The following is a 25,342-nucleotide window of genomic DNA, read 5'->3' as shown; positions in this document are numbered from 1 at the left end:
AGTAGGAAGGTGGCTGAGACGTGATTTATTTTTAGGTTAACAAATGGTTTTGACATTATTTTATTTGAAGTTAATGCCATTTGTCACCAATACCCTCTGTAATAAATAACAATTTCTTTTTTTTATATATATAGGGAGCTATTGCATAAGAGTCAAAGAGCTCTTTTGCAACCCAAAGCTCCAGGACTGCAGGTTGCAGACCCCTGGCCTATATGAAATGAACGTCATTCCATTTGAGCTGTTTATAAACGTGGTTGTAATTCAGATATTAAAGTGTAAGTACAACCCCAGGTTTTTGCTGACCTGCCACTCGAGGGAAATTCAAAAAAATGCCTTGATTATGGGCATTACTCCTCGAGTAGTTAAGACAAGCCCAGTCACAGGAGCCACGTCCCCACAGCGCTGCACAGTTCCACATGGAGCTGTCAATCAATTCTCACTGAGGGCTGTGATAGGAGGAAACCTTCTTCTTTGGCAACCAAAGCAAGAAGCATTACTGCCCACAGGAGGAAACCTTTCCATCCTCCCATCTTTTATAGGAGGGGCGGGGCCAAAATGACAGTGATCTCAGCCAAAAGCAAAATTTGATTGCAATTGCAACCCATGGAGGGCAGTCACTGACATTTTACAATTAAAAATGCTGAATTGAAATACTTTGACTAAAATGTGACGAATGGGACTAGGATCAATAAACTACATTACGACCTAATCATATATGTATGTATTCAGCAGGAAAAAGTGGTTTTAGTGTGAACTTACACTTTAAAACTAATGCATTTCACTATAAACTGATTAAAGGTAGGGTAGGTAATTTTCTCCAGATACACTTTAAGTTTTTGATTGAAATTTCCTTTATGTCTTGACAGAAATCAAGATCTTATGTTCTCTGAAAAAGGAACGAAGAAAGTCTGTCATCACAGGAGCTGTAAACCTGTAAAAACAGTACCTTGCCTTTAATATTAATAATCAGTTTGCAATAGCATGGCAGGATTTAAACAGGGGCAAATGGACAAATCTGAACAGAAATAAGCTGTAGGTGTAAATGTATTACCAATATTATAACATTTATAACAAGATTTGAAGAACACTGATATTCTGGGCTTAATAATTCTGATTGTACTTTACAAACACTACTACTGTCGTTTTTTTCCCCCCATTGGACTTGATGATACACACTACTATTAAAACCACCAACTTTCACAAACACTCAGCACAAAAATAGAAAACAGAATTCAATATAAAAAATAAAAAAAAACAGATTACAAAATGTAAGATACAACTCCACGTTATTGAAAATGTGAAGTATCGATGAGGTTAAACATTTCCTCATCAGGTGAAGACACAAAATTGTCACTTAAGGCTTGAGCTTATAACCCCACGGGGTGAACCAGCTGTCAACTAACGCATCTCTTTAAATCCATTTCTCAAAGAACAACGAGCTCTAATGCTCTGCAACTGAGTAAATTTGGCTGTCAGTATGGCTACATGGTTAATGTACCTCAAACGCAGCAAACCTCAAGTGTGAAATCTCTTTTCAGCCACTCAAGGATGACAGGCCATTTCACTGCTGGAGCCCAAACTTTGACAGAACAATTAAACAAGTGGAAAATGGAAAGTAGTGCTCACATCAGCCTTAGCCATGCTCAATTTAACCTGCTTTCACATGGCTTCACCCATCAATGTTGTACAATGAGTTTTGTTGTAGATTTTAATCTCATTTCATTTTACCCTTGGAATTAGGAAGGTCTGCGTGTTTCACTATTAACCCTACCAAAGAATGAGCACTGGGCCATTATTAATACCACAGCTCACCTATTAGTCTTTATTTTTTCAAATTATGATATAATGAAAAGGAATCCCATCACAACTTAGGCAATGAAACACGGGTGAGGAAACGGGAACAAAATCCTACACCGACAAAAACCATTTTTAAAATCATGGATAAAAACAATGAATTAAAATATTTATTTTATTATAACATTGCTTTTCTTAGAGTAACAGAAGAGCACATTAAAGACCTTCAATTTATTCATTATTTGTAAGTGATCAGAGACAAATAAACAGTGGAAATGAATGCAGATTCCCAACACAGTAAGTGATGAGTCAGTAAAACCCAAGGAAAGAAGTGAGGACTTACTCAGACACGAGCGTTTGGCAGCTGCACTGGCTCCTCCAGAGCAAAGGTTCCCTCCTCGATGCACAAGCTCCAACTCCAGGTTGGTCCTAAATATGACACAGCAATGAGTGGAAAGCAACACATCTGACACATTACTGTGTCGATGTTGCAGCTGTACAATAAGACACACTCCACACATTACAGAATTAGAAATAACCACCTCTGCGAAGGTTTTCAAAGCAATGCAGAAAAATATCATTTTAAGTACTAAATCTTTATTATTCAAGTATTGAGAAATCCATATAACTCATTTTAAATAAGACTTAGACAAAAAATGAAGAACCGCATTCAAGATTTCCAGCACCTAACATCGCTTTAAAATTAAGCACCGATCAAAACCGCTTGCATCCATTTATTAGGTCTTGTGCAGTTTGTTCATAGCGCTTTTAACAATATCACCATAGGAAACACAATAGCACAGTTTACCGGGAAATAATCTGCAGTCATTTCATTTTTGAATCGTAGGCTTTTCAACCCTTTTTGTTGTGTTTTCATCAATGTTTTTGATACCCAACAGTCAAGTGTCACTTTTGACTTCTGGGATTTTAAGCAGGAAGTATCAGTGAAGTCACCCCAGAGATAACTGGCTGGCAGAGGTCAAATGCTCTGTTACTTTAAAGGGCCCATGTTAAGCTAAATCAACTTTTCTATGCTTTAAACATCACAACAGTACTATTTGGGCTTCATAAAAATGCCCTATATGTTTTTTTCATTGATTCCCTCAATCGTTAGTTAGATGGTGATTTGCTCCTTTCTTACTGCAGGGTGAGCCCAAACACCTCGCTCCAATTTCATGACGTGTTCCCACTTTGATGATGAATTTGACCTGGCACTGAGCTGGCGATGCCGCGCCTCCAGGAAGCTGTCTGTCATGACTGACATGTAAACAGACACCCCCACAAAAGTGAGCATTTTAGCGTCCTTCGCGCTGTGCTATGTATGTATTTTTTTACAGTCTATGTATGTATCGGCAAACGCCCCGCCCCCATGCTCTGTCTCGTGTTTATAAAGCAGCTCGGCTACGGAGTGGGTGGGAGGAGGGCGGGCCGTTCTCTGGCCCTACGTCAACGTGCGGAAAGGAGGAAGTCAGTGTCCCGTCTATAGACACGCCCACTCATGAATACGCATAAGTAGGCAGCAAATCAGCCTGTTTATGTAGAGTTGCTCAGAAAGTGACTTTTCAGAGGCTAAAACTCTGGAAAACAGGCGAGTTTGGGAAAATACTATGTTTTTGGGGTTCTTAAAACAAATGGAGATGGGTGAAAAATAGCATGACATGGGACCTTTAATGTAATTTCCTCCTATCATTGTGAAGCAAGTTTCACCTATCAACAGTGTGAGAGGCTAGTTTTACTAATCATGATGTGTTGTGATGAAATTATTTACTATATTGGCAAAAAGTCAAATTAATGCATGTTAAATCTCAATATGAAACTCAAATGACACGACTTAAAAGCTATTATTTCTGCTTATTTTGCAAAAAGCATTTTTAGTCAATGAATTCAACAAATAACACAGAAGGAATTTTGAATACAATTGGCTAATCAAAATGGAGTGGCTCAGGAATCTCAAACCTAATTATTTATTGTTAATAAATGCATGCATCCCTGTCAAGGATCACGTTTGGAGGCACTCAAAATTGATCAATTAATAAATAATTAATGAAAATAATTATTTCATATGATGCAACAACAAGAAAATGCCAAGGACAGAAAATGGGTTTTTAGATTTTGATTATGTCGCCTGCATCCTTAAAACATATATTAAAGGCAGGTGAGAGATTTTGCAGATTAAAGCCATGTTCTTTATGCTAACAACAATTCTGTGACAAATGAACGGCAGCTCTCCAAAGTAGATTTTCTACCAAGTGGACCATCAGAATAAAAGCCCTTCTGACTATGCTTTTTGCATAATCCCTCATGTACATTTCTCATGCATAGCCAAAGACATTGAACATCTGAGTTTTAACCACAAAATTACAAAACAGAGAAAATAAACCAAAACCTTACAAAGGATATAGATGTGACAACAGATAAATACAAGGGGAAAAAAAAGACTGATCAGGGCCAGTTTTCATCCAACCATTGGCTGCTTCTTCCAATGGGCCAAAAAAAGGAGGGGGCAAATCCTTTGGTTTCCTCTAAGAAAAAGCAATTTCACATAGATAATGTAGCCACGGTGAAGCTCCATCTGGCTCTTGCTGATAAGAGCACCCCTGTGACAGAAGAATTTTCCACTACTCGAGCAATTTGCGCTGCTCATTGAACTTCAGAGAACCTCCAGGCACCCAGACATAGTCAAGGGATCGTTCTGTTCAGGGCGCAGAGTTGGGGAACCATGACATTGGGTGAGAAAAAGGTCTCGATGGTCACACTTTCAGAAAGTGTGTGCAATGAGGGGCGTGGACTCATAGACCCTAAACTGAATATGGGGTAGGGGAGGGAGCTCCATTTCATTTTTTTTGAAATACATACCAAATTTGACCACAAACACAGTGGATTTGCTGTTTACCAAAAACAGAAAGTGTGTGATTTCCAGCTGCATTGATAACTAAACAATGCTTCAAGCAGACTATTTATCTTTAGATATTTCATTTTAAAAGGGCGCTCTACATTTGCACTCAATCCTGCAGTTTAAACTGAAAGCAATGAATGGGAGAGTATAAGGAAAACAAATCAAAGGCACTTTCACAGGTCTCTGAGCAACTTCAGAAAAATCAACAGCAAAGTAATCCATACATTTAAAACAAGTGAAAAGAAACTCAGGCATTGGATTTTTATTCCACCCCAAGGTGTCTTTCACGACTGAAAGGGTAACAGAGTAACACTCCTGGCAATAAAGTGTGAACGGTACTGTCTCTTTGCATCAGTGAGTAATGTTATTCATCCTGAGAAGCTGGCATTAAAAGACAAAAGAACAGACCGGAATGTAAAATAGTAGCTGGAATATCTGAGGTACATTATAATGAAAGTGACCAAATATATAAAATTGCAAAGTACAATGTTTCTGTTTAATCCAAAACCCTTGGCCAGACAAACATTATATCAAAATATATAATTACACATTACACACACTTATTGAACAACTGTGTAAGGGTTCAAAAGTTTAATCCACAAACGTAAAAATGCTCTTTATGCATTTTATCTATATTTAAACAACAAACAAATGTAATCAACTTAAATCAAAGTAAGGAAAAATGTTGTACAGAATATAATAAAATCATTATTAAACGTAACTGTTAAAATACATTGAATAATCTCAAGCATTTGTGGATAAATATTAACAAAATAGCTTATTATTTGTCCGATATACAGCTTTTGCATGTAGATATTACCGTAATAAACCAAAATTGTGTTTGTGTTACGGAATGAAAAGCTTTCTAAAATCTTCACCTGAAGGGTAGAACAATGTTTTTAATTAAACATTGAAGCTCCTCTTTTTGGGGACAGAAAATAAAATAAGATCTACATTTCTGTCCAAAGAGATCATCTTTTCTACAGGAATGATAACTCTGCCTCCCACCTAACCTATTCACAATAGAGAGCCAACCAAAAGGAAAAGGAGGTTTGATTAAGATTGCGTAAAAAACAAAACAAAAGCAAACCTCTGCTGTGCTAAAATAATGTGTACCAAATAGAAATTATAGCTAGAATCTTAGCATCAGTGCAAAGTCCTGGTTTGCAAAGACTTTGATTGACTATGGAAAAGAAATATTGGAGAACATTGTAGCCGACGCCAACAAACTCAGTTGACCTGGAAAACACACGGTTAAGAGTCGTTGCCTGAGCGAACAACTTTTTCATAACCTGATATTTTCCACTACAGTTAAAACCATGTGGTGTAAATGAGCCTTATTAACACTGACACCAGTCATTTAGTCTCATATCTTCCATTCACACTCATAGTTACCTTGCAACTGAATACATGAAGAGGAAATCGTTGTCTGGAGAGCCAGGGTTCTTGCCGTAGTCCATGTATTTCTTCTGGGTGGTGTTCTTGATGTCTTTGATTACAAGCTCCATCTCTTTAGTCAAGTTGGACTCTGTCTATGGGATTAAAGCAATTTAGACATTAATTAACAAGTCACCTCAAGAAGGGAAAAAAATAATTTTAAGGTGTTAAAGAAAAAATAAAACTACACCTACATAAACAACACTTGAGGCCCAAAGACTTAGTATATGCATTTCTGACAAAAGTAATCTGATTTTTGTAGTTTATTTTGCCTTTAAATACAGCTATTTCTTCTGATTTCTCCAAAGTTAACATAGTTTGTTGACACTTGCAATTCTCTATTGTATTTATCACCAAGCACAATGTTTTTAAAATTACTGAGATGTAGAATTGCTTATATCAGGCATAGAAAAGTTACTGCATGTGTGACCGTGCTACGCTCCATTCATCGAATTACGTTGAAAAGCTAAAGTGTTTCACCCTCAATTCCATTGCAAAGAACCATTACAGTTGTTTATCTTGCTTTTCCAACCTTTCTAGATCAACAATGACATTTTTTGTTGATCTGTTTATATGTTTATTTATTTATTTTTTATCTTCAAAAAAAGAAATAGTTTATCCTTTATCCTGATCCTCTATATACCCTTTAGCCCTATCATCATTATTATTATCACCGTTACTGGCTTGTGTTTTATTTTTTCTGTTCTGCGCACCGAATACCGAGTCAAATTTCCTGTGCTGTTTTTTTTAAAACTGTACTTGGCAAAATAAACTTTTTTGATTCTGGTTTTCTGAATAATATTTGCTGCCACCTGCTGGTAATGTTTTAGAGCATTACTGAAATTTACAAATGGGACGCCCTTTATTAAGATAGTCTTGACTGGTTGAAAAACTTACTGGGAAATGGCCCATTTTCTCCTGAAGATCCTCCACCTCCTTTACAAGCACACATGTTTTCTTGTTGGTAGGTGAGTGCCAGGCCCCGCCCTCTGTGCCACGACCCGGGCGACAAGGAAGCACACTGTTGGCGAACTGCCGACACAGTGGGCAAGTGAACTCACCCTTGTCAACAGAGAAACCCTGGAGGACCTGGTCATTCTGAAGTAAAAAAAAAAGATACAGAATAGGTCTTTTTAATTTTTTACAAAACAATTTTTTGAGCTAGAGAAAATGAAATGTTTCAACTCCCCATTTACAAACTTGCATTTCACCGGGCTGGAGAAATGTTAGAACAACTGTAGATTCTCACACAATCAACGAATCAATTCTAAATACAAAGAGAGTCTTCTTCCTCACCCGCAGGGACTCCATGTATGACTTGTGGCAATCTATATGCAAAGTGTGTCCACAGGTCTGAACATAGACACCTCCATCCCAACCTATTGACACCGACTGCAGGCAGGAACTCTGCAGAATCAGAAAAGAAAAACCACATCCATTAAGGTATGCTTATGTCTTTTAGGGCATTTGACTTTGAGGAGGGTGTGTGCTTACAGTAGTTTATTAAGAAAAGTAGTCACGTTTCTTTAACGTGAAAAATCTTATCAAAAACTATGACTAAAATAAAATGATATCCAAATAAATGAAGTAGCAAACAAGAGCAAATATAATATATTCTTAATATGTAATTATATTACCCAATTAATCTAATAGTGTAGCACTTTATAAAGATAGGCTTTATGTCACTATATACAGTATTCACTTAAAATGTACAAAAGTTAAACATCCTTTGTTCATGACTTCGGAAGATGTAAAGGCATTAATCCTAAAATTATTCCTTCAATCATGTTTACGATTGTATATAAGCAAACAACGGTTTCTGTGAGGGACCTACATCTTTGAAGAAGCGTTGCATTAACGTAAGTCTGACATCATGAGCTGCACCACATGTGTCTGCAGGGTATATATGCTCCTCATCGCTGGTGGGTAGATTCTTTGGTTCCTGGCTCTTGCAACGGTGCCCGAGCACTGAAAGAAAGTCACAGTTGTCAGTATTGGTGACTTATTGAACTGTATCTGTATAATCTTAGCCATCTAGGTCTTTATGATGTAGATCAGTGGTTCCCAAGCTGGGGTACGTGTAACCTTCTCAGGAGGTACACAGAAACATTTGTCAGTTTATTTTTTAACGTTCTAGATTTTTTTTTTTTTTACATGCACACAGATTTGTGGCACAACTCTTTCAAATACACCAAAAGGTGAAGTTCAAATTCTAAAACAAACAAAACATCAGAAATAAATGAATAAAAAGCCCTAAATTCAAAGTGAACGTTGAACGAGACACAGGAAGAAGTTTAGACGAGCCTGCAGGCACAAATAATGTGTAAAATGAGTTCAGGGGTATTTGCAATAAGAAATAAAGGTTAAGAGGTACATGGGGCAATAAAATTTGGGAAACACTGATGTAGATTAAGATTAAGTCAGTTCTCAATGCAGTCAGTTGTGTTAAAGCAGGGAGACAGATCTAATCCTTCTGATCCTGATAGGAGAGAGCAAGTTGTCAGCAATACCAGAGGATGCCTGAAGAAGAACAACTAATCCTGTGGGTCGGTCCTCAGTCGAGGGTCCGCTCTGGCCGCAGATCACACAGTCATAAAGGATCTCAGACTCCATTACTTCTGACGCTCCAAAATCCATGGATGACTCCGTCTCTGGAGATTCTGAAACAAACAAAGGAAAGAAAGAGGAGTGAAAAATAGCCTAAACAAAAACTTGGCAATGATTTTAAACTGAATTCCACTATTGTGGTAATAAGAAGGGTTCGGGTTGTGGTATTTAAATGTTTAGCACAGAGTAAATAAGTGTTTATACAACCAGTTAAAAAACATTATGGAGGGATCAATTTCTTTGGTTACATGACTTGAGTTTAAAGCACATACGACACAGTTAAGCAATGACGGACATCTATAAACTAAAGAGGGTAAAGCCTAATTGAAACTGCACAGAAATATAATTTTTTTAGTAAAGTGAAGTAAGTTTTAACTGTTAAGAACAATATTTGATAGGAGCAACATGGAAGGGAGCAGCAATGTCAAGCTATGTCAGAAATTGATTTATAGTTTTTTTGTTAAAGCGTGCTCTCCGGAGAGGTCAGTGTTTCCTGGAAATGAAAGCAGTTTGCATTAGATGTCAAAGCTACTGCTTTAGCCGCAAGCAATCTGAGTCCACTGTAGCACGAATGGGAAGGCAAACAAAGACCAAGTGCAGCAACGGCAGTAGAAATTGAATTCCGTTAAAACTATTTTGTAATTTAAAAGAAATTTTGAATAAACAGCCTCAATTCAGGAGAACTGGGGTCACTGATGGTTAACATTAATTATATAAACTATAGTTATATTCCCTACTCTACTTTCTTTATTTGTGTCCAAACATTATAAAGCCAGTTTATATACTTTGCTAACTGAGTTGCAGTATTGCATCTAAAGTCTGAGCAGAAATAGTTCAGATCAGAGTTCAGCACAACAGCTATTATTCATCCGTTAACTGTTCTGTGTCAGAGTCGGCCCTGGGACTCTGACCTACCATTAGTGCTCAGATCCTGTGTGCCCTCACAGCTGGCAACCACGCAAAGTCCCACTGCGTCACCTTGCTCTCGATTTCTCAAAAAACGGCCTGCGGAGACCAGATTCAAGGACTCGACCCTGTGTCCCATATCATAGAAAGTCCTTCAACCAAGATATTCAATGTGTGGTTTCAGTTTTTACAAGGTCCACACAACAGAAATACTAGGCATGAAATGAAAAATGAATGAGAAGTTTTACAAATATCAAGACAAAAACCTCACAAGCAATACTACAATATACAACCAATTCATTTAAACAGACTTATAAAACTATAACCTTTTTGCTCCAGCAGTTTGTCCTGCAATCAAAGCGACGACTTTGCAAACATTATTTGTCTTGCTGAATTTTGTTTGGACCAACATGTAGAAAAACGTGGACTTGTATCATTTTGATGATACCATAGGAACTCTTAAAGCCATACTGTGAATTAGCTTTACTGCTTTCTTTTTTCCGTCCATAATTTTTTCCTTTTGAGTTCATTTCAGGGGTCCTCGGGTGGGGTCTCTGGCTATGGGTTGGATGGGGTGCATTTTACTCTACTTTTGATCTACGCATACTTTGTTGCAACTTAATTCTGCATGCTTTATGCAAGTAATCTTTCCTTTCTGTAAACTAGCTGTAGCTTCTAAGTACACACAACACTATGAACTTTTTTGAAAATAATAAAAAATGGATTAAAAAAGAAAAAGGTGGGCTGGGATTTTCTTACCAACATCCATGGCTGTTTCCATGAAACTCTTCTGCCTGGAGGCGAACTCAGCGAGTAGCTTCTGCTGTCTCTCTCTGGCCCGCTGACGCCTGCAAGAATGAGCAGCTGGTAAGAAACTTGTCACCAATTGTGAATTTAGAATCAAACTGAGGTGTTCAAAACAGCTGTTTAGATTATATTAGGGGAAAACATGCAAAAGAGCTTTTTGTCATTCGTTAATCACACGAAGTATTTTGCATTAAGTTTGAAAAAGAAACTTTATTTATTTAGCTTTTTAAAAAACTACATTTTCACAAAATCTTTAAAAGAACATCACACATTTTTAATTCCAGCAAGTTCATTTTGTCTTCTTTTTTGAAATAATATGTTATGGTGTCTTTGATGTCATTTAGATGACACCCTTCCCCTTTTTCTAGTCGGCCTCTCATCTCACATGAGTGTCTCCTGTGCCAAGCATGTTCTGCAAATTCATTCCTGTACTTGGGATGCTGTCACATAAACAGGCGATATCCGATTCCAACAAGGCAGTATCGCTCAGAGGTTCGGCTGTTCAACTATTACGTGCGACTTGCCTCACTCTGCAGACAAAAGGGCTGAGACCAGACTGTAGATTAAGTCCCTAATAGGAGGACATAAACAAACGCTGACAGGATCCGTCACAGCTCAGCAGTTTCCAATCATGTTTCAGGGGTGTCAACAACCGGCCTGAAGAAGGGGCTTTTCAGCTCGAGCAGCTGTCCACCACATCCCCGTTTGATTGTTGCCCTGGAAACCGTTGTAGCTCATGCAAATAAGGGAGGCTCTGCCTTGAATTTGTGTAAATGCGGTGAAACCAACCCCAAAAAGTAAACCATTATCAAAAAGTTATAGCCTATTCCATCATCATTAAATAATAATAAATGTATATAATATTAGGTAATGTATATTTACAGGTTAAAAAGAGAAAGGGGATGTATGCTATTGCATTAAGACAGGGGTGTCAAACTATTTTAGCTCAGGGGCCAAATACAGACTGGTTTGATCTCAAGTGGGCCACAGATTTTAGGCAGGAAAAAAAAGAGTAATTTCAATATTAATGTGCTTTAGTTTGCACTTTCAGGTCTTAAATTACACAAAGTATATAAGAGACACACAATATCCAAGCAATAAGTGACCTAAACTTAAATTACTTATATTTCCTTGATAATATGCATAATTGCTATTTCATTTAGTAGAATAATTTAAGCAAATTTGCAGGATTTGCTTAAATTGTTTTTCTAGCTACAAATGAATGATTTTGTAACTTACACAATGATTCATGTTTTTTCTGTAAATTTTCCTTTGTTGTGCAGGCTGAATTAGATGCTCTAAAGGGCCAGATTTTACCCCCAGGCCTTGAGTTTGACACGTGTATTAAGATATTGGAAATTATGACGTTGCAGAGCAGATTTGGAGAAAACCAACATTTCCTAAATACATTTGAAAATGCATGTGTGCATTACCTCTCCTCTTTATCCATGGTCTTCTTGTCTGTGGGACTGTTCTTCTTTGGTGGTACTGGAGGACACACCTTTCCACAAATGTCCTGGATGCTACGTTGGATCTGACAGCTGCGTGAAGCTGCTTTGGTGAGGATGCGCTCGATGGCCGTGATGCCATCTCCGTGGGCGAGACGGCTGGTGTCCATATCCTCCAACCAGGACGCGGAGAGGGAGTTCTGCTTGGATGATAACTTCTGGTGCAGCTTGAGGAGGAGGGACAGCATGCTCTCTCGGATCTCTAGGATCTCAGTGACCAGCTGTGGAGGAGTTCCTGGTGGAACCCAGCGTGTGGAGGAACTTTTGGGCCTCACCACCTGGGCGGCCTCAGTGGTGCTGCGGTTGATAATCTCCTGGAACTTTCTTCTGCGCTCGGCCACCAAGCTGAACACCTGAGCTTCACGCATGTTCTGGCAAACCACAAGAAATTCATTTTACATGTATCGAAGACTACCAATTGGTTTAATTCGTAGGTAAAATACTGTATCACTGTTGTTGAGTTTCACACATTGATTGAACCCTTGAAAAAAGAAACCTCCATGAGCAATTTATTGGTGGTATAGAGCAGTGGTTCCCCAACTTTTCACAGTCCTGTACACCTTCAGAGATTTAACCTAAAGCCATGTACCCCTACTCCTGCACACTTAAAAACATAATAATGTAATGTCATATACAATGTATCCCTAAAATGAAATTTATCTTTGAATTTTACCAATCCTGTTGAGGAATAATACAGAATAAAAAGAAATCTACCTAACATTTGTTGATTGAACATATACCAGTAATACATCATATTTATCACCTGAAACTGTGAAATACAACTGCATCATTCTGCAATGTTTGAGTCTGAGTTGTTCTCTACACAAAGTCTTTTTCTGTATTTTGTTTTCATGTTTGTAAAAGCTGAAAATCCATATATATGGTAGCAAAGGGCATCAAGTATGTTTTGCTAGCACAAAGCAATGAAGCTCTCACCATATTTTCTCTTTTTTGATGAGATAGTTTTTCTGTCACCACTAGAGGGTAGTCTTACCAAAGCCAATGTGTTATTTGTGGCAATGCATGGAGGCTCCTGACTGCTGGTCCATTTATATTCGAGTTCCCAATTTTGTCACACTGTTTTTAATTATTTTTCCACGTACCCCCTATGACAATTTGCATACCCCACTTTAAGAACCTAGGTTATAGAGCATTAAACTACAGAAACTGACTGTTTGCAAGTTATTGTTTCAACGATTTCCTTAAAAATGAACTCATAAATACTTTGATGGACTTGAAGAGATCACAGAGGTGCATTATTACCATATGCTGAGAGGAACAATTCACATAAAGGTGTAATTGAGTGCATATTTTCCTCTGGCATGTCATGAATACATTTACTGATAGTGCTCAAAATGACTGGATTGCCTGGAAAAAAAATTCCAATTATCACATAAGGCCCATGAGCAAGCTAAAGGATTGCCATGACCTGACCTGACAGAAAGAGCCAGAGCTGCACCGTTAAATAAACATACATCATACGGCGTAGTCAGGCGACATCAATCATCGTGACATGCGGTTAAAAAGCATTTAGCCCAAACCTGCATTACACACGTAATTAGTTTCAGAAGTCAAGCAGGAGGAGAACTGCTGAAGCGCAGCAATACACACATCACAGCATCACCTCCTTTGAGGAGCATTAAACTAATATGTGCAGAGAACTTTTTTCATGATTCAAAAAAAAAAAAGAAAATTAATTAAGAAAGATTCTGCTATAAGTGACATCCAAAGCATCAGTGCAGACAACTACCTCTCTCCAATTCCCTGAAAGACGCCTGGAATTCTGTGGAACAAGGACAGTAAAATGAGCAATAATACTGATGGTGCATAAGTCTGACAATACAACCTTTTTAGGTGATATTTCTAAAATATTTGAGGGCTAACAGTATCTTTTAAGTTGGATTTTAGGGGTGTTATTCTGGGATTGATTCAAAATGAATCCATATCAATTTTTTTTACCTTTCTTTAACCAGGAACGTCTTTTCCACTGCAGGAGACATTGTAACTGCAAAAAGATGTGCGCTGAATCCTGGGCATGTTGACCAGCTTGAGTTTTTTTTTTGTTTGTTTTTTTTAAATCTAAAAGAAAGTACTAAATTTCTGCATTTATTTGTTGTTCTAGGCATATACTGTACCTCAGTTAAGTTGCACTAAAGTCATGTTGCACTACAGTCAAAGTTGGTTTAAAAGCCACAGGAAGATTATATGTTATTTTTATTTTAAGTTGCTGGCACATGGCATGTTAAAGCCAATGTTTTGAGTGTAAAATATGTCAAAACATATTTCATACATAATGTTCTCATGAAGGTGTACAAATTTACAGATTAGTTGTTTATACATATACATATATATATATAAAAAAAAAAAAAAATCATTTTAATATCGGGATATATCGTATCGTGACCTATGTATCGGGATACGAATGATATCGCCAGATGCCAGGCAATACACACCCCGATTGGATTTACAGTACTGGTGATTAATCTTCACTTAAAAGCTCAACACAATGAGTAAGGAAAGATATTCCTACTAAATTAGCAGTTTAGACCAGTGCTTAACTGCCAAGAGTATTAGTGGAACAACAATGTGGCAGTTTCCCCTAGAGGTGAGACTTTTAACATCCCAATAGCTCTCTGATGGTTTGTCATCACACAGGTCATTAACCACAGCCTATCTCTGCGAGCAAATGGGACGAGAGCCAAAAAAAAGGTAAAGTCTAATATCAAAGCTGGGGCCTTCATATCAGACCGTTGGTGGAAATGATGCTCTCATTACAACACACTGGTGCTCATCACATTTAGTTTATCGTGTAGCCACAGTAACATTTGATCTGCGGTTTGGGACATTACCAAAACATGCTGCTCGTACTACAAAAAAATTTAAGTTCATAATAATAATCCTATTCAGTAATTAATGAACCTAATGAACAAGTCATTTAATACAAAAGGAAACATGCTACCAATGCCATCTGTTACCTCTTCTGATATGCAACTGCCGTAGTTCAATGACAAATTAAGATCATTTGTTTTTACATAACAGATTTGAAAATAACAATTTTGTGATCATCATTTTCTGACTGTAGTAAAAATAGGACTGTTGATGCAAAAAGTCATGAAACCTTGTAGTGAACAAAAACACTTTAAACCAATCAAAAATAATTGTGGTTAATGATGATTATGACAAAGATCAAAGCAGTTTGTATAACAAAAATAACTCATTTATGAAATCAAAGCTCCACTATAAGACATCTGAGGAAAGGAGTTGAGCATTTAGATTAGTTTCTGCTATGGTCCCTGGGCAGGAACTTCACATTTGATTTAAGGTTTATTGGATTACCACCATTTAATTGTAGTTCAGGCTTGTGTTTTTTGTTGTATTATACCTGAATATAGGCAGAAGCCTCAGCACTGGTGCTGGGAAAGTCTTCTCTCTTTGCCTCAGGAGCTGTCTCAGGGACACGAACCCTGACAAAGTTGATGATATGGTGCAGATTGGAGAGGAGATTGGTGCCTGGGAACCAACTGTCATGGCAGTGTTCCTCAATGCACGGCTCCTAGAAGCACAAGAAAGTTGCCTATTTAGGGAATAGAAGTCTCCAGAGAGAAAACCAGATCTTACCTCATCCCCTTTGTTGTCTTGAACTTGGTTGTCCAGGCCCAGCTCGATAAGGTAAAGCACCATGCAGAGCACATGTTCAGACACGTTCTGATGATCCATCCATATCTGAACAGAAATTAAATGCTTAAGTTCAGCTGATAAACATAATACTTTAAGGTCACAAAATGTAAAAATTCCTATTCATATCTACACAAAACATGATTATCGCCTTGATCAAATTATAATAGAAAGACACATTGTTACATATCAATGACATCAATTGAGGTGTAAAGCATTTTGTTTTTCTCCTTTTCCACTTGGCAATATCACATTATACTATTGACACAGGCCTAAGCGTATAAACTGAAATGCACTACAGTGTTGATTTTATGCATGATTAGCTCACCTTGTATAGTAGCGTGAATATCACAATGTGCAATGTCTTGCAGTGCAACAGCCGGATTAGACCTTTGTAACAGGGGTGCAGAGGAGTCCTCTCCTTATAAGGGGGCCACGGGTTGCCGGTGTGAATGCCAAACTGCTTCATACTAAGTTCAAATGCAAAGAAGGAAGATTAAAAAAAAAAAACCACATATATATATAAATGGTGTTTTTCCCCAGAGTACTGCAGTGCATACATACATTTTACATATGTATTTGTTGCTGTACATGTTGGTTGTAAAACAGTTATAACAAGATTGAGCCATTTTAAATACAACTAAGCAAGACCTGTATTCACAAGGTGAATACACATTTTGCAATTGAAAATTTAAAAAATTAGCAAAAATGACTATCTGGATTTGTTGACAAGTTTGTTCTTTTTTACTAATTAAATTGAAACTAATAATGCAAGAAAAACAGAAGACTGACCTTGACCTTAAATATGACCTTGAATGAAGGTCAAGGTCACACATTGAAAGAAAATGTTGTTCAATGGGACCAGTCTGAGCACTATATCTCAATTTGTGGCCAAGTTATAGAAAATTATTATATTATTTTTTGTGACATCATGAAATTTTACCCCTACCAATCTTTTTACTGATGGGTCGTACAGCTTCGATCCAATTAAATAAAATACTCAATTTGAGATGAGCTTTTCATAAATGTAAGCATTGAAATGAATAAATAAATATTCGTCGAGATATGGAAAATTTGTTTTTTCACACTCGAAGCGACCTTGACATTTTGGCTCCAAAAAAGGTTGACTGCACATCTTTGACATTGCCCCTATGAGAGGATATACGTGTCATTAGTGCTGCATTAATAGCCTAGGAGGAGTTCTAAGACTAAGCAAGTTGCGGAAGAAAAATAACAATAAGAACTCCTACAATTACAATGCAATTTGCAATTTTCAATTACCAAATACAACAAGAACTCAATACTTCTCTTTTTTTTTTTTTTTTCATTATTGTCAACACTGGGATGTATAAAATACACCAAAATAAGAAAATAATAACAATAATACAATATAATGAAATAAAATTGTAACACTTTTCCAGGGAGGCATTCTGATAGTTTTAAGGTGTTGCCATTCAGGCTCATTGTTTTCTATACAGTATCTAATGACGAGGACAACCTGTGCTTCTTGTCAGTCAGTCAGTCCTCTTCCCAATATTTTTCATCTTATCCATAAAGGAGACCCATTTTGTCCACATCTGTGTAAATGTATCCATTTGTAAATTAAGTGAATAAACAATTTTTCCATTTGATATAATTCATTCACTGTCTATCCATTGGCTTATTGTAGGAGGTTCACTTTGTCCATCTTCTTGTGATGTTTTTCTTTTCTGCCGTTACCATTATTCTAAAAAAATGTTTATCAAGATTCCCCATGATGGAGTCATCTCTTCCCAAAAAAAAAAAAAAATGATTGGGCAAGTTTGTGTAAAATATTTCCTCCATTATTTTGCATAAATCACTCCATGATACCATTTACTTTAAGCAAGACAGCTCACTGTAAATCACTGTGTGGCGATATTGTAATACTAATGATGAGCTCATTATTATATGAGCCAAAGGGATTCTGACAAGCAATCCATCACATTCAGACTGAATAAGTAACGTAAGGCTGGTATCAGACACTTAAGGTAGTAATAGCAGTTTCAAAATGTCAGATAAATGTGTTATTTTTAGGGCACGCTGCATCTGAGCAGAGATCAATTAACTACACCAGGGACCCATCCCCCGCGAACTAAATTTACGACAAAAGGAGAAGCCTAACGTCTAATTCCAGAGGGGCTATCTTCCCCAGTGCCATCTCAAATACAGAAGCACATTGTGAAAAGGTTCTCAGTATAATTGGCATGATCACAAGTCCCTGCAACCTTAAAGAAAATGAACTCTCTCAAGCTTGTCCTTCACCTCTGCTGGGACATCTGTACACAATCAGAAAAAAGAAAGCTTTCCTCAATTGTAAAACAATTCAGGTTGAAACCTTGATTTCTGCTGACAGCTATCTAATTGGAAACAAGTCCCGATGTCAGAAGCCCTGACCTTTCTTATCAGGGATCTTCTTGTTTCAGGTGAAAAAACTGACCTCATTCAAGTGAGCAGGGTAAGGTGGATTTGGTCATGAATGAACATTAAAAAACCCAACAGTATTTATACTACAGTACAAGGAATATGTAGGAAAATAACTGAATTGTATACGTTATTACAACCTAATAAGCACTTCTAAAATGAGATTAAAGCTGTGACTTACAATGCTGTGTATCGGTCCATTGCTGACTGTACGTCACGTCGATAAACGGTCCTGAGAATGACCATGATGGGGTCAAACTCCTTCTCCCACACCTCCGCTAGTTTACAAAGAGAAGAATGGGTTGTAACATCCTGTACAAAGAGACATTGTTTGTGAGAGGTGCAAGCACGCCCCCTAGCGGTGTTTTACGCTTGTAACAGTCCCGCTACTGACCATTTCTTGCTGCCAGTTTTCTAAAACAATTGTGGAGTAACATCAAGCATTGTAATGGGATGCACGATTTTAGGAAAATTTCCAAACGATTATGCACAAAAGTATAGTTTATAGTCTTAAGTCTCTTTAAATTTCAATACATTTCAAATCTACACACAAAAATGTTTGAGTGTGAAAATTATAGGTGTTTTCATGCCAGGAAAATTCTCTTTAATATTATAACAATGATTTTTAACAATATCAATCATGCAGTGAATATCTTCATACACATGCACCAGCTTGGATGAACTGCTATTATTGTTATTTTCCCTGTTGGCAAGGATCGGTTGCCTGAAGCCTTTGTGCTGAGTCATGATTCAGTGTTGAGTAACTTTTGCAGCATTTTCCTGAGTTTACATGACTTTTTTAATTCAGAACTTTCTGAAGAACCTGTTTTGACTTGTATAAGCATTAATTTAATAACAATCATTTCACTGTCTTCAGAATTGTCCTGTCCTCTACAGGAGAATGGGCCTTTCCCAACTCACATTTGGAACTATATTGTTGTGTTTTTCAAAATACAATGAAATGTTGCGGAACATGATTTTTTTTTTTTTTTACTTATATAAAAAAATGTCAACAACATCATAAAAAAAAAATTTTTTTTCACTTTTGCAAATGAGTTTAAAAAGGTCAATCAGACTGAAGGCTTTTCCTGACTCTTCCCACCTTTAGGTGTGTACATTCCCTGCTGCATGGAGCCTCCGGGCTCAAACACTGGGGCTTTGAAGTCAGCCACAGCTGAGAGCATGTCCTCAAAACTACAGCTCCCTGGAACAACGCCGCTCTTTGGGTTGGGATTTTCAGGAATCTAAAAACAAATCCTCTTAAGGACAAACAAAGACCAACGCTAACTCGAGCTGTTGTTCATGGCACATGTTGGGTCAGTAAAGGATACAAGGTCTAACAGAGCACTGTGTGTACGGTCATTCATGCACAACTGGGAAACCATCTCAGCTCGAAGAATCTCATCATCTGTCATTCCTGTCAGTAAAAAAGAAAAAAAAGAGAAGCAACTTTTATTATAAAACACACATTAAAAATGAAATACATATTTTTAACCACCAAAGGCTCTGAGGCAGACTGCAGCAATGATTCCTTATTAAATGTTTGTCTATTCTGTAAATGGGAAGGTCAGTGTTATTTCATGCATAATATAAATATAAAACCAATCACTAAAAGTAACACAGGATGTAACAAGAAAATTATATTTCTCTCTTTGCAAATTTCCTTGGCATTTTCCTTCTAAATTACAGTGAGATTTCTTTTTTATCTGCTTTAGAAATTATTCAAATGAAAATAAGTCATTTTTGGTCATTTGTAATTTGTAAAATGTGCAAAGGCTTAATCTGCATCTGTTAAAAATGACTAATTTATTTTAATATGATATTGTCTGCATCATCAACTAAGGTTATAACAGACGATCACTTCAGAATATCCCTTTAATGTAGAATTAATTCAAGATTTATTTGCATTTTTATTCCTCTGGTCCTACAATGGAACAGATTCAAAATACTGAAATCTAAAATAAACAATAACCCACAATACAGAAACAATCCAACAGTTGTCGAAAGTGAACCCAAAACAAATGTGAAAATACATTTCCAAAGCACTCCTATTTGCTGAAGTTATTAATTCTCTATTGGACCGCTCACCCAAATGAATGCGAAGGCTTGTCAGAATAACAAGGAAGGTCAGCGCTCCTTCCAGCATGGGCCGCTCCTGCTCAGAGTCTAAGACTGCGTTCTGGTGCTGAGACGCCATGGTCAACAAGTCCACCACTTTGAACCTGTGTCAGAAAACATGCAAGATTTACATTAGTGAGCGTTGACATAAAAGCATTTCATGATGCACAGAAATATCTTGATATTGTACCTTTCGAAGACACTTGAGATAAAATAGTCAGGGTCCAGCTTTGATGCACAAACCTGCAATGATAAAGAAGTTCAGTGAAATTCCAAAGTAACTGTAACTTAGGGTAATGTGGGTGCTGAGAGTTACCTGAAGTAGATACATGTCTGGGTCAATCATGGAGTTGCAGAAGTGGGACTGTACGTAGGTCATAGCTTGCCCTTTAATCTGGAGGCCATTCCTCACCCACATGTTGCTGTGAACTTCAGACAAGGAGGCCTGCAACAACAAAGACTCAGTCAACCAATGGGTGTGTAATGGTTGACCTTTAATTTTATAAGATACAGACTTCTATCTTTTTAAATACCTGGATCTGAAGTGGGTGAACCATGATCTTCATCAGCATCTCTTGGTCAGGCAGGAGGCTGTCCAGATCCAGACCTTGGCATTTAACAGCCTTTGCACGATCAACCAAATGTTTAACATTAACTAAAATGCCCAATAATGAATTATGGATTAAGAGTTACAACGGTTTGACTTACTTTACTGAGGAACATGGCATAGTAGCGGTGCAGAGGCAGGTGAAATGTCACTTGGTTTGGGGCAGGCTATCAAAAACACACAATGAGTTGTAAGATCTGAAAGAAGACCATTTCCAGGTATTACAGCAGTAATGAGTTGCAATATACCTCATCAATGAAGCCAATGGCATCAAACCAGATCTGCAGAGTCTCCAAACAGTATCGGACCACAGTTTTAGTATATTCCTGTGTCTCCTGTTGAAATAAATTAACTTGTGTTTAAATTCAGTTTAAGTTCAAATTACTAAAGACCTTTGCACTGGAGGCCGAAAATATCAACCAATAAAGTTAGTGAGAAACTGACAGAATAAAAAGGAGCGTTAGTGTGAAAGCAAATATAGGGCTTACTTTGACTTTGCAGTGTGTTAAAAGACCCCACATTGGTTGTGCGCAAGCCTCGAGCTCTGCTGCAAACGCTGCATAGTATGTCTGCGACTCAAATTCCACATGTTCATTCAACTCCCGCTTGTTCAGGTTCATACCTAACAGCAAGAATCAATGGAACTGTTAGGCCCATCCTAACATGATACACAATTCTTAATACTTATGAAGGTATACAAAAAATGAATAACACAACAAAGATTGATCATGCACCTGCTAAAATGACTTTAAAACAGTCCATAGCACACATGACTTAGCTCTAGATTTCTGTTAAAGGTGGATTACCACAACAAATGAAGTGCAGTGCACATGGCTACAGTGTAATAGCAACACTGTGTCAGCAAGAGGATACTTAGAGCCTACTATTCAAGTTAGCATTTATTTTTAGGATTGTGGTGCATGGCAAATGAGAAGCATCAACCCACCATTCAAGCTTGGTGACAGAGTTTAACACTTCAGAGCACAATTTTTACATTTAAATACATTTAAAATATTTGAAGAAAAAAAAAGCGACAATTCTATTTTGCAGTGTTTCAAAAACAATTGTAAGAAATGTAGAATAAAACCACATTAGGAGGGAAAGCAGTGGAACACTATCACATACAAAGAAATACAAAAAAAAACTTTGCAACTACAAAATATTTGAAAAAATTAAAAAAAACAACCTTAACAACCTCATCTTTAGCAAAGAATATTTATTATTGCACTTCGGAAATGTGAACAACCCAAAGCTTTTAAACATTCAGTGAGAATAAGCTAAACAATTTGTATTCATTTAAATGTGAAGTAATAGTGCGACAAATTCCAATCAAATAGATAGTAGTGACGTACCTTGGAAAAATGATACAAAGCTCATCCAGAGCATCAACAATGAATGGTCCTCCAGAAACTTCTTTGCTACACTTTGGTGTGAGAGGATGTTAATGAAATCACTGACTAACGGCCAGTAGGTGTTGTTCTTTAATAGGGCTTCACTGCAGTTCACCACAACGTGACGACTGTTTTCCTCATCTGAAGAAAGAAGGAAATAGCGTGAATAGTGAGAAACAAATGTGTGGATTTTCGTTTCAATCGCAGAAGCATTTTGTTCACTTGGAAGCAAAAAAGTGGAAATGCATCACAGAATTCGGTTTCAGGCATCTACAGACATAATAAGGCAGTTTTTATGCTTGTAGAGACAGAAATATCAGTGAATTAAAGAGAATCACGACCAAATGTAAAGAAAATAATCTCTTACCCTGAAGTTCACTTTTGATAAGGCAACTCTCCATCATGTAAAGGAGAACTGTGACCATGATGTCCAGCAGCTGACACTCCTCCGTTACATGTCGAGCTAGCTCCTCGTTGCTGAACAGCTGGACACTGATATGCACAATGCGGTTGGACATTGTATCCGACTCGTGGCTTTTCATCAGCGTTTTCATGATGAAGGCGTAATGCTGAACAAACGTTTTAGTGAAGGTGATCTGACAGAGGGAAAGAAAAGGAAAAAAAAAGCCAACAACAAAAACAATGTTATAAAAATAAAAAAACATTAAATACAATACAATAAATACAAATGAACAGTACTATTGGTGCAGTGTTGCACTACTGTGGGTTTGGTGGAAATACCTTGTAATCTTGATCTGGCAACATGTTTAATAGGAAGGTGACCATCTTCTGTGGAAACTCATATTTTATGGTCCAAAACAGCAACTCTTCCAAAAAGCACTTGTGCTTTAGCGATTCAATCACACAAGCGTCTGAAGACAAAAAAGGTTTGATTAGGTTTCTGTGATTTTGAAGCACCTTTTCTTTGGTAAATGGTAAATGGACTTGATAATATATAGCCACTCTGAAGCAGTCCCAAAGCGCTTTACATATCAGCTCATTCACCCAATCACTCTCACATTCACACACCAATAGGACAGGACTGCCATGCAAGGCGCTAGTCGACCACTGGGAGCAACTTAGGGTTCAGTGTCTTGCCCAAGGACACTTCGACACATAGTCAGGTACTGGGATTCAAACCCCCAACCTCTCGATCAGAAGACGACCCACTACCACCTGAGCCACGGTCTTTGAATAATAACCACCTTTAGTGCTGCTACTCAGCTTGACCCTTTTTCTTTGACCGACTGATTGTCCTCCGTCTTGATCGTCCTATAAAGAAAAATCCAAATGACAATAATGAACATTTATTTTTAATGGTGAATGCAGATCTGTTCAAATCGATTTCAGTAGTAAATGTTTCTCGGAGTTATTAGGTTTAAAATTCACATTCCATTTTAACCACATTAATTATTAAAAAAATAAATAAATAAACTGGACACTACAGACATATTTCAGACATAGTAAAAAATATATGATATTAATAACATTTAATTTCTATGATGTTTAAATCGTTTTCTCTAGGTATCATATTAGTCCATACCTCTTTGCCAGACTCATCTGGACTTCCTGGTCCCGTAGTTCCTAGAATTTAAAAAAACAAGTCAGGAACAGCATCCAACACACATATATATATATATATATATATATATATAATATTTGTCACTTCTACAGAAAAACACATACAACAGAAGTTAATAAATATATCCAGTGGGTAACTAGGGATAGTGGAAAAACAGAAAATCAATAAACCATGATGCTATTTTTATTTCAATTACACTACACAATATTGAAGGTGCTGTGAGGTGTCACTCAAAAAATTCAGCAGCTGAATGATGGTAAATTGAAGATTAATAATCAGCAACAATCAAATCAATCATTAGTATTAGAAAATCAGTTTGTAATTGACTTCAATACTCGGAATCAAATCGCCAAATTATGGTGATTAATAACCCCATTGGGAACTATGAGTCGTTCCAAAGTGACGTTTTTGACACAGAACTTTGTCAGTCCATCATACCAGCGTGTGTATGACATGACAAATATAGCGATTATTTCTAAGTAGGAGAAATCTAATCTAATTTTTGATCAAATCTAAATAATGACAGAATGAATGGCCTTACCTAACAGAGCCATGGCAACAGCACCTCCCTCAGCTCCAACAATGATATCAGCTGTAGCACCCTGGGCTTTCTCCTCCACAGAAACCAGACCTGAATTCTTCAATGCCGACAGATACTTATCGTAGTTCTTTTTAGCATGCAAATTGTCTTCTTGGCCTAAAAACATTATAGAAGAAATCAATGTCTGCAATTAAAGTCCATCTGTTATCAAGCATGACAATATTTACAAACTCCTCACAGCAAATAGTGTCATGATCAGTTTTAGTGTTTTCATAAAGTTCTATTCAGAGTTTACCTTATTATTGGCAGCTTTTGAATAGGAGCAACTTGTGATCGCCAGGTTTGTTTAACACACATTTGTCTTATAGGAGGAGCATTAATTCTCTATGGCTTAGGTTCCCAAAGTGGGGTACGGGTACTCAGGGGTACAAAAATTGTCATGGGGTACATGAATAAAAATTAAAAACACTGATAACATTAAAAACTAGAATATAAATAGAGCAGTTAATGTTAATGCTAATGCTAGGTTGTTGCTATTTCTGGGCTAATGCTAGCTTAATGGAAATGCTAGTTTAATTCAAATGCTAGCTAATTTTTTAATGTTTAAACAATAAACACATAAAAAGCTAAACGATTCAAGAAATTCTTCCAAGACAACACCAAAATAGGTGGTGAGTTAGAGTTTGATCATTATGAATCATGTCATAACGCATACCATAATACATACCCATGCTTAACTCTTTGAATGTTTGTTGATTGGTCAAGATCTTTGTCAACACGGTCCTCATTGCTCCTCCCATCTTTGTGAGCTCCTCCAAGAAAGAGATCTGAGGCTCAAGCTGTTGCAGAACCTTCTGTAGGTCTCTCTCAGTAGATGTGTCTGGTGAAACAAGATAAGAGATAAAAGTATTTGAGGGACAGAACCTCAAACACTTTTAACGCTGGAATCTGACATGAACAGTGCACTTTGTTTTGCATTATGAAAGCCCCAGCACAGCCATGTGATGTGAAAAGGGAAAAATAGCACTGAT

At 37.2% G+C, this 25,342-nt stretch overlaps 1 protein-coding gene across 2 annotated transcripts in view; it reads right to left on the bottom strand.

Annotated features, from left to right (window-relative positions):
- The window catches only part of ubr3 (ubiquitin protein ligase E3 component n-recognin 3), a 43,033-nt gene that overhangs the window by 13,373 nt on the left and 4,318 nt on the right, over window positions 1-25,342 (bottom strand). Inside the window, exons 3-31 of one of the 2 annotated variants that reach the window (XM_028435343.1) lie at window positions 25,039-25,191; window positions 24,312-24,467; window positions 23,732-23,772; window positions 23,394-23,460; window positions 22,930-23,060; window positions 22,556-22,784; window positions 22,150-22,329; window positions 21,286-21,419; window positions 21,046-21,132; window positions 20,899-20,964; window positions 20,724-20,813; window positions 20,507-20,635; window positions 20,381-20,433; window positions 20,161-20,294; window positions 19,404-19,489; window positions 19,175-19,316; window positions 18,254-18,350; window positions 15,959-16,100; window positions 15,574-15,678; window positions 15,338-15,508; window positions 13,706-13,738; window positions 11,881-12,326; window positions 10,400-10,488; window positions 8,638-8,787; window positions 7,962-8,095; window positions 7,424-7,534; window positions 7,025-7,225; window positions 6,086-6,222; window positions 2,138-2,223 (exon numbers count right to left, since the gene is read on the bottom strand). In XM_028435343.1, coding sequence (XP_028291144.1) covers window positions 2,138-2,223; window positions 6,086-6,222; window positions 7,025-7,225; window positions 7,424-7,534; window positions 7,962-8,095; window positions 8,638-8,787; window positions 10,400-10,488; window positions 11,881-12,326; window positions 13,706-13,738; window positions 15,338-15,508; window positions 15,574-15,678; window positions 15,959-16,100; window positions 18,254-18,350; window positions 19,175-19,316; window positions 19,404-19,489; window positions 20,161-20,294; window positions 20,381-20,433; window positions 20,507-20,635; window positions 20,724-20,813; window positions 20,899-20,964; window positions 21,046-21,132; window positions 21,286-21,419; window positions 22,150-22,329; window positions 22,556-22,784; window positions 22,930-23,060; window positions 23,394-23,460; window positions 23,732-23,772; window positions 24,312-24,467; window positions 25,039-25,191 — 3,780 coding nt within the window. The remainder of the gene's footprint in view (window positions 1-2,137; window positions 2,224-6,085; window positions 6,223-7,024; window positions 7,226-7,423; window positions 7,535-7,961; window positions 8,096-8,637; window positions 8,788-10,399; window positions 10,489-11,880; window positions 12,327-13,705; window positions 13,739-15,337; window positions 15,509-15,573; window positions 15,679-15,958; window positions 16,101-18,253; window positions 18,351-19,174; window positions 19,317-19,403; window positions 19,490-20,160; window positions 20,295-20,380; window positions 20,434-20,506; window positions 20,636-20,723; window positions 20,814-20,898; window positions 20,965-21,045; window positions 21,133-21,285; window positions 21,420-22,149; window positions 22,330-22,555; window positions 22,785-22,929; window positions 23,061-23,393; window positions 23,461-23,731; window positions 23,773-24,311; window positions 24,468-25,038; window positions 25,192-25,342) is intronic. The other variant, XM_028435344.1, reaches the window with a different exon arrangement.

The sequence above is a fragment of the Gouania willdenowi genome, chromosome 21 (genome assembly GCF_900634775.1).
Source record: "Gouania willdenowi chromosome 21, fGouWil2.1, whole genome shotgun sequence".
Taxonomy (NCBI): Eukaryota; Metazoa; Chordata; class Actinopteri; order Blenniiformes; family Gobiesocidae; genus Gouania; species Gouania willdenowi.
Note: the sequence above shows the minus strand (reverse complement) of the source record. Positions and strands in the feature narration are given on the sequence as shown.